The 9,677-nt window shown below is 37.5% G+C and overlaps 1 protein-coding gene across 2 annotated transcripts in view; it reads left to right on the top strand.

Moving 5' to 3' along the window:
- Positions 1-2,430: 2,430 nt before the first annotated feature.
- Positions 2,431-9,677, top strand: part of cpped1 (calcineurin-like phosphoesterase domain containing 1) — a 55,218-nt gene continuing 47,971 nt past the window's right edge. Inside the window, exons 1-3 of one of the 2 annotated variants that reach the window (XM_051667590.1) lie at positions 7,853-8,933; positions 9,045-9,177; positions 9,317-9,535. In XM_051667590.1, coding sequence (XP_051523550.1) covers positions 9,382-9,535 — 154 coding nt within the window. In that variant the 5' untranslated portion in view covers positions 7,853-8,933; positions 9,045-9,177; positions 9,317-9,381. Of the gene's footprint in view, positions 2,648-7,852; positions 8,934-9,044; positions 9,178-9,316; positions 9,536-9,677 lie in introns of those variants that run through there. The other variant, XM_051667589.1, reaches the window with a different exon arrangement.

Here is a 9,677-nt window from a genome sequence, read left to right as displayed (position 1 = left end):
TATATATATATATATATATATATATATATATATATATATCATATATATATATATATATACGTTTAGCAGGGAAATAAATTTACAGCGCAAATTATGGTTACTCCAGGGTTGCTTGTGCATTAGCATTAGATGCTGGAAATGCCCCGCCCCTAACTGAAACGGTAAAAATGATTGGTTAGCAAATATCCAATCGCGTCTGAAATGAACTTTCTGATTGGTGGATTAGATTAGTCAGACTGTCGGTCTTGCCAGTGCCATCAGTTGTGCTCCCGCTTCTCCATGCGCGTTTAGATATAATCTCTGTACACTTTTTAATAATAATAATAATAATACATAACTCACTCAACGGTGCTGCGGCATCGCGTTATTAGATTGAAAAAGTTTCGGGTCAAAAGCCTACTCGTTATACGTATCATAACTTATTTTAGGTGGGCATACGCAAAATCCTAAGAAACATAGGTGGAGGGGGGCCTGGGTAGCTCAGTGAGTATTGATGCTGACTACCACCCCTGGAGTCGAGTTTGAATCCAGAGTGTGCTGAGTGACTCCAGCCAGGTCTCGTAAACAACGAAATTGGCCCGGTTGCTAGGGAGGGTAGAGTCACATTGGGTAACTTCCTTGTGGTCGCAATTAAGTGGTTCTTGCTCTCAATGGGGTGCGTGGTAAGTTGTGCGTGGATTGCGGAGAGTAGCATGAGCCTCCACATGCTGTGAGTCTCCACGGTGTCATGCACAGCAAGCCACATGATAAGATGCACGGATTGTCTCAGAAGCGGGGGCAACTGAGACTTGTCCTCCGCCACCCGGATTGAGGTGAGTAACTGTGCCACCACGAGGACCTAGTAAGTAGTGGGAATTGGGCATTCCAAATTGGGAGAAAAAGGGATAAAAAAAGTTTAAAAAAAAGAAACATAGGTGGGCATATGGCGTATGCCTGCGTATGCCCTAGACCAGGGGTTTTCAAACTTTTTGATGCCAAGGCCCCTAAATTTGATAATCCCCTTCGAGGAACCCCCTTTGTGGAAAAAGTAGTAAACATGATATTATAAAAACTTCTTGTTTGCAAAATGAAATAATTGGTTTTTATATTATCATAGTACTAAAGCCAAAATAAATTATTAAAATATTATCAGTAAAATATTTACCTCTTATTAAATTGACAGTGTATCTTTCTTGTATTGGAGTAATGCTAGATGTATAAAATTTTCAATTAAATTGAAAAGAAATTTAAATGATACAATAAAAATAATATTTTATTTTAACTGTTTATATTTATTGTGAAAAACACTATATAAATTTGTAAAAGTATTTAATAACACAATAAATATTATATCAAAGAAACTTTACAGAGAATAGTAAATTACAACCCTTATTTCTTACAAATAAGACTTTTTTTTTTTCATTTTCAATAAATGAAATTGTATGCGATTTATTTGTATTTCTTACTATGGCTGTAAATACAATAAAATAATCATAATTAATTAATGGTAATGGTAATAATGTCAAATAGTGCCAAAATTTGTACACTTTTCTTTTCTTCTCTGAAATGCGAACCCCCTAGCACCCTCTTGCGGCCCCCTGGGGGTCCCCGGTCCCCAGTTTGAAAACCCCTGCCCTAGACTACACTATTGTGCCTAGTGCCTAGTGGAGTAGTGATGGGGTTGTGACGAGTGTGATAATATTTGATAATTAAAAACGATTTTTTAACAAAAATAATGAGACCACAGACACACAATTTGACTTTTTGTAGCTTTATCACATAAATATAAGAAAACTGTCATAAATGTTATATTTGTAGTCATTAAATTGGTATGAGGGACACATGTGCAGTAGGTACTGTAGATTTTATAACAAGTATTGTGTTGAATCATTTTCAAACCACTTCCATTATGTCCGTGACGGGTTTGAGAACAAAAGGTGTCCAAATCAGAAAAAACAAGAATTTTGTTCCCTTAGATTAAATATTACCGAATCCCAGGAATTCCCAGCCTACTCTGGTAGCATACAGTACATTGATAAAAACTGCTGTCTGTTGCAAGAAGAATGTGTTGATCATTGATTATCATATTTAATGTATCACATTTTATATAGATTAGAAATTATATTGACATGTATCGTCACACTAAATTTGCTTTAAAACTGTAGGCAATGAACAGCTAGAAATACGGAATCATTTCCATACATACCCTGAACTTTGTAGTTACATTTCCAATTATTTACTGGCTGTTATGATTGTGATGTAAATGTGCAGCCTATTAGTTGTTATTAAAGTTACTGTTGATTTTGTAAGTAGTGGTAGGTTTATAATGTCCTTCAGTTTGTATATTTGATAATATAGATTGAGCATTAAAGCAGATCTGTGAGTCTGTTCTTATTGTCATATTTTCTCGAGAGTCCGCACGTCGCCAGACATTGCGAATACATTACCAAACGCATCGATTCACTTATACACTGTTAAGCAATGACTTTGTCAGCTTTAGCAGTGAACGCCTTCATTGCGGTCACAAACACGAGAACAAAACCTCGGCGTTTACAACAAGCCTAGATGTCAAACACCTTATTGTCGTATACTACATAGCGGTCAATGGCGGAGGACGAAAGTATCTTTCTGAGAGCAAAGGATCGGAGTTTTAAGGGGCTGACACGAGGTACTGTTAGCTGAGGCTAGCTGACGCTGCCTTTACAACATTCCAGTCTGAAAACGTGTGGCATTATAGATAGTTCTGTAAAACGTAAAACGTTTTATTATGAAAGTATGGTTTGTTATGATCTCTTTTATAAACATTGTAAATCCTGTTAATTTATAAACGTCGTTAAACTCGTGTTTGACAAGTACAGACTATTATCCACTACCATGACTAAGAGTTGAAATCACAGCCAAGGTAGATTCAGTTATTCTGATCACCTTCCATTAAGTTTCAAAGAAGTAATATGTCAGTATTATGCCACATCTTACTTTGATGTTTGTTTTGTGAGCTGAAATAAACCTTGGGATGTAGCTAGCAGCTGTAGGTAGTTACATAATAGCTTAAGTGGAAGCTCCAACATGTAAAATGTGCAGAATCAGACCTCTTATTTAGTCTTATTTATTATTTTCAAGGGGAGAGAGTTTAATTTACCCTTGTGTGTCAATTAAAAAAAGTTACTCAGAGGTCCTTAGAGGACAAAAATATCAGAATAAAAAAACTACCATAATAATATTATATATTCATATTATTTTCCACTTTCACTGACTAACATCAGTCATGAGCATGACTACCAAATATTCATTCATTTTCAGGATTTTAACCCTTTAAACGCCAGTTTGTTTACATAGTGCCACTGTTGTTTTCCACACACACACACACACACACACACACTACAAAACACACTCTGACATCCATACCAACACACCCACACAATTTTAGCTGCATCATTTATTCAGTTGGCCTGCAGTGCTCTATAATACAGCAAACAGAAAATAGGGGAAAAGAATGTATATGCTCCATAGGCTAAACATGAGAAAAATGGCGCCATCTGGTGGAAAATATTGCAAATTTAAATTATGAAGCCAGGGCTCTGGAATGAAAGCATAATATCATAGAATTCATGATTTTATGCTTTAATGGCACTGGGATCATATATGGGGATGGGGAAATTGTTGTCCTGAAGGTCCTGAGTGTAACTATTTTGTGTACACAGTGTATTATAGATGTATTATAGGAACTGAGGTTGAAATATCAAAATTCCCCCAAAAATACACACCTTTGGTAAAATTTATGCCATTGGCATTAACACAGCCAAATTGATTGAAAAAAAAAACCAAAATGAAAAAGACAAAAATGTCCTGAATGTCGCACAAGGGTTAAAAGAACTATTGCTTATATTGGACCCCAATGTTGTATTTCCCATTCAAATTATTTTAATATGAAGGGGAAATAATAAATTATTGGAATTAATCAAAATATTGATCATACAGTAGATAGATATTATTATAGCTTGAACCCTCTGTTGTACCACAAGTTCCCCAAACAGAACATTTTATATGAAGGGTATTTTATGTAAATATGCTGTCAAGTTAAAATTGTGTTTACAATCAGTTCTCATAAGATTAGGAAACATCGTAAAGAATCCGTCTAAGTTTGTTTTTGGAGCTATTCAGAACATGAGGGTTAAGGCATTTAAAAAGATTAGTCCTTGGCATCTATGTTTATAGATTTACTAGGTCCAGTTAGCATGTATTATTAAATGGTTTTCCAAATTTGTTATTTTTGGACAAAAGAGTCTCAGATGACAGTCTACATTAACCTTTTGCTTGGTAGCTTGGTGTTTTTCTCTGTGTAAGAAGGGCATCTTTGAAAAGTCCCAGTGCGGTTCCCTTTGCTTGACAGCTTATGTAAATTAAGTCTGGAATCTTCATCTCAGACTAATTTCTTGCTTATTCTTTGTTTTGCACTCGCTTTTTGTTGACAACTTTTTTCTGTATTTTCAAATCCTACAGCAGTAACCTTTAGTGGATGCATCAGAGTAGAATTGATATGTTATGGTTTATCACAGGAGGCTTTTATCTTGACTTATGATTAGGTTAGCAGTATTTGAAAGCTCTAGGAGTCATCTGAGATATCCCTCTGATTTATGTTTGCTGAAAGAGGATGGTGCGTATTGGCTGTCATAGAAGTTTTGTCTGCTCCTCTCAATTCATGTTGTTTAAAGTTGTCTGAAAATAGTTGTCAGTCTCCAGGTACTGTACATAAAAGAGTTAGACAACAAACAAGATTCCAGGTGGCAGATGGCACATTTAAACACTTTTGAGTTGGTCAGATAGCATGTGTTTCCATTCTATTTATTTATTTTAACCAGGTTTTGTGCTTTCCTGAAGAGGTGATCGTAGCATGCACACATGTCTTTTTAGAATAACAAAGCTACACTGCCTGGCCAAAGAACAAAGTCTTAGTTTATATTTAAATAAGCAGATACTTAAGAGCCTATGATTGGATCATTATTTCAGTGATTAATATGTTTCATCTGGCAACAGTTCTTTTAACCCTAACTCCATGGTAACTCCACATCCGGCCCGCAAACTATCTTTTTGTGGCCCGCGTGATGTTGTCATCACATAAAATTATTGAATGTGTATGAATTTTAAAGTGTCAATTTTCTAGAGCCTTGAAGGTAATTCTCAGTATTGATAAACTGCCGAACCGCTATTGAGGAAAAGAAACGGCAATGGATAAAAATAATGAATTCAAGGACAAATCCGCGAATATAAATTTTATTGTAAGCCACTTTATATAACATGAGTGTGGGGTCAGTCTGCACACATGCATTGATTGCCGTTTGTGCACGCTCTGTCACTTTAAACATGCACATGCTGAGTCTTTTTTCCGAACCTGCTCGTCACTGCCATAACGCGAATCAACCGAGTGTCTGGTGACAAACAAACTCAACAGAGATACTGTATATACTAGTCGTGAACAGTAATAACAGGGAAAAAAGGGTCATCCTGCAATAAAAGTGTTGAGTGCTTTTGGAGCTAGTATTGGATATAAATGTCTTGTTTTGAGGGCACTGTATCTCTGGCGTGTGTGTGTGTGTGTGTGTGTGTGTCATGACAATCTTTGACAGTGACAACAGAACAGATATTCATCTCTCTATATATGGCAAAGCATTTTGAATGTATATTTTATTTGTACATTGTCATTTTTTAGAGTGGTGTATACTGCTGCAGTATGTGGTCTACTTGTAAAAGTGTGGATCTTTTAAAACAAACAAACAAAAAACATATTGGCATATATGATTATTATAATAATAGTATATCACAGTTGTAATTGTTTTTAAAGAACCAAACAATAATTTTGCTATATATCTATATGTGATGTTTTATTTTACTTGTGTTAATTACATGTGTCCATGATGTATTAAATAGCATATAGAGTAGCCTGCCCAACTTATTAATATAAAAAAGTTATTAAAATATGTTTTAATAAATGAATAAAAAAAAGAGTGCGGCCCTTGAGGCTAAAGGGATCCTGCTTTCCATCCCCCCGGCTTTCCAAAGTTGACTACCCCTGCCCTTACTGATGCAGTGTGTAGCTTCTCATTTCTTAAACAACCATGTAAGAAGACGTATCCCATGGTTCTGGAAAAGATGTTACTTTATTTCATAAGGGGCAAATTGTTGGCCTGCATCAAGCAAAGAAAACAACTTAGGAGGTTAAGAACTGTCCAACGCATTATTAAAACATAGAAGGATAGTGGTAAACCATCAGCTTTGCGGAAGAAATGTGGTCAGAAAATAATCTTGAATGATCGTGATCGGAGATCACTAAAACTCTTGGTGAAGTCACATCGTAAAATATGGACAGTAGAACTCATGGCTATGTTTAATAGTGAAAGTAAAAGCATTTCCACACGCACAGTGTGACGAGAACTTACAGGATTGGGACTAAACAGCTGTGTGGCCACAAGAAAGCCACTTGATAGTGAGGCTAATCAGAAGAAAAAAAAATGACTTCAATTTGCTAGGGAGCATAAAGATTGGACTGTGGAGCAATGGGAAAAGGTCATGTGGTCTGATGAGTCCAGATTTACCCTATTCCAAAACGATGTCAGGGTAAGAAGGGAAGCGCATGAAGTGATGCACCCGTCATGCATAGTGCCCACTGTACAAGCCTCTGGAGGCAGTCTTATGATCTGGGGTTGCTTCAGTTGGTCGGGTCTTGGCTCAGCAACGTTATGCAGCAATAAAATGAAGTGAGCTGACTACCTGAATGACTGAATGACCAGGTTATCCCATCAATGGATTTTTTCTTCCCTGATGGCAAGGGCATACTCTAGGATGACAATGCCAAGATTGATCAGGCTTAAATTGTGAAAGAGTGGTTCAGGGACCATGAGGAATAATTTTCACACATGAATTGGCCACCACAGAGTCCTGGCCTTAACCCCACTGAAAGTTGGGATGTGCTGGAGAAGACTTTACGGAGTGGTTCGACTCTCCCGCCAATACAAGGTCTCGGCCAGAAATTAATAAATAAATGTTGTGACATTGCATAAGGTTGTCAAAACAATGCCAAGACAAATGCGTGCCATAATCAAAGCTAAAGGCGGTCCAACGAAATATTAGAGTATGCAACGATCTGTTCATAGCGATTTGTGTTGAACTTGAAATGTCAACATAAAGTATTTTATATATACACTCACAGACCACTTTATTAGGTACACCTGTACACCTACTTATTCATGCGATTATACAATCAGCCAATCGTGTTGCAGCAGTGCAATGCATAAAATCATGCAGATATGGGTCAGGAGCTTCAGTTAATGTTCACATCAACCATCAGAATGGGGAAAATGTGATCTCAGTGATTTTGACCGTGGCATGATTGTTGGTGCCAGACAGGCTGTTTTGAGTATTTCTGTAACTGCTGATCTCCTGGGATTTTCAAGCACAACTGTCTCTAGAGTTTACTCAGAAACGGACTGAAACGCCTTGTTGATGAGAGGTCACCGGAGAATGGCCAAACTGGTTCGAGCTGACAGAAAGGCTATGGTAACTCAGATAAACACTGTGTACAATTGTAGTGAGCTGAATAGCATCTCAGAATGCACAATATGTCAGACCTTGAGGACTACAACAGCAGAAGACCACGTTGGGTTTCACTTCTGTCAGCCAAAAACAGAAAGCTGAGTTTACAGAGGCTCACCAAAACTGGACATTTCCACAGAACTGCCACTCACTGGATGTTTTTTGTTTTTGGCACCATTCTGAGTAAATTCTAGAGACTGTTGTGTGTGAAAATCCCAGGAGATCAGCAGTTACAGAAATACTCAACAGCCCGTCTGGCACCAACAATCATGCCACGGCTGAAATCACTGAGATCAAATTTAGTAAAGAATGGAGCCAGTTCAATTCTTTACAAAATACCGGAATCTAATCATCTTCATGATGTTTGGTTCCGTTAACGGTTCCCCTGTGAATTTTCCGCCGATGCGGCTGGAACGCCATTCTGAAATACTCTGATAGTGTTTCCAGTAGCGCATTTCTGCAGCAGCGCTGCCCTCTACTGGGTCAAAAGCATAAAACACACAAACAAATGGCTCTCTATGAGCCGGCTCTGTTGAATCTACAGCGCGAAACAGACAACGCTTCTGGAACAGTCCGATTCCTAAAAGGATGACTCATATGAGCCGATTCGTTTGAATCTAAAGCGTGAAACATACAATGCTTCTGGTCTAGTCCAGTACAGTATTAATCTTACACTGATGTGCAAGTTATGAATGTCCAACTTGAAATTAAATCAGAACTGTTAAAGTCTTACAAGCTTGAAGTACAACATTAGACAATAGAATACAGTCTAAACTGTCTCTGGAACTGTTAATGTTATGACATGTGACTTTACCTGTGAGACTTTAATCAGCAGTGCAGTTACTGACTGGCTGTTCATATGACAATGTTTAATTAAAGGTACATGAGTTTAGTAATACAAGGAATTTTATATTATTAAAATGTTTTTTTTTTTTTGTGAAATATACCATCACATTCCTTGTTTGTTTAGATACAGTCCAGATATAGCCTAGGTAGGATCCATTATTTGCTTGGATATACAGTATGTCTCTAAAAAGTCAGCAAACACACCTTTTACAAGAATTGTATTACATTTATTTCTGATTTGTTATATCTGCTCTGTAGAAATCTTAAAGGATCTCATCATTTGGCAACAGACTTCCAATAAGAATTGTATTTCTCATTTTCAAATAATTCTTCCTCAGAAGTAATAAAAGAACTACTGGAATCGTTACTGGAACCGTTAAGGAACCGGAATCGTTAAATTCCTAACGATTCCCATCCCTAAAGACAAGAACTTGAATGATGATCCCAGCAGGGGCCTCTTCATTTAATTTTTTTTTTATTTGGAGCATTACCATAAATTCCTCTGGGAGGGAAAAGCATAGGTAAGATACAGTTTCTGAGCTGTAAGACTATGCCAGATTGTTTGTGCTGTAAACCCGTAGAGGAGGTGTGAACATCTTCTTTTTCTTCTTTTTGTTTCCCTATAACCCGAGAGCTGTTGTGAAGGTGTCATATACAGCAGTAGTTTGTATACGCCGAGAGAAACTCGTTGAAGACTGTGCCCTTAGCTGCTCTCTATTGCACTGAAGATAAAGACTTTTATAAATACTTTAAAACAGTTTAATTGTGAGTGTCTTATGTAATGTTTAATTATGTAAAACAGTGCATGGATGAACCACAAACACACCATCAATAATTGATATTTTCAAGTAGTTTGTCAACTTGCAATGCAGCAGCAGACATGGCTTTCTCTTTTCCTTCACAGATGAACAGAAGGAATGGAACGGGCCCTTTTATTTCATCCAGGCTGCGGACCCCCAGCTTGGCCTGATGAAAGCGTGGAGGATAGGTGACTGTGATTCAGGAGGGGATGAGTGGGCTGAGGAGGTCCAGCTTACAAAGCAGGCAATCCAGGCCATTAACAAACTACAGCCCAGACCTCGCTTCATCGTGCTATGTGGAGACCTTGTCCATGCTATGCCTGGTAAGCCATCTTTTAAACCCTTTTTCCACCGAAATGGTGTTGGTGCTTAGCTGACTTTTGAATCTGCGAACCTCTATAAGAGGTGACCTACTTTTCCACTGATTTGAGAGCCGAACAATGACGTAACTAACAAACTAATGAA

The sequence above is a fragment of the Myxocyprinus asiaticus genome, chromosome 32 (genome assembly GCF_019703515.2).
Source record: "Myxocyprinus asiaticus isolate MX2 ecotype Aquarium Trade chromosome 32, UBuf_Myxa_2, whole genome shotgun sequence".
NCBI classification, from domain to species: Eukaryota; Metazoa; Chordata; class Actinopteri; order Cypriniformes; family Catostomidae; genus Myxocyprinus; species Myxocyprinus asiaticus.
Note: the sequence above shows the minus strand (reverse complement) of the source record. Positions and strands in the feature narration are given on the sequence as shown.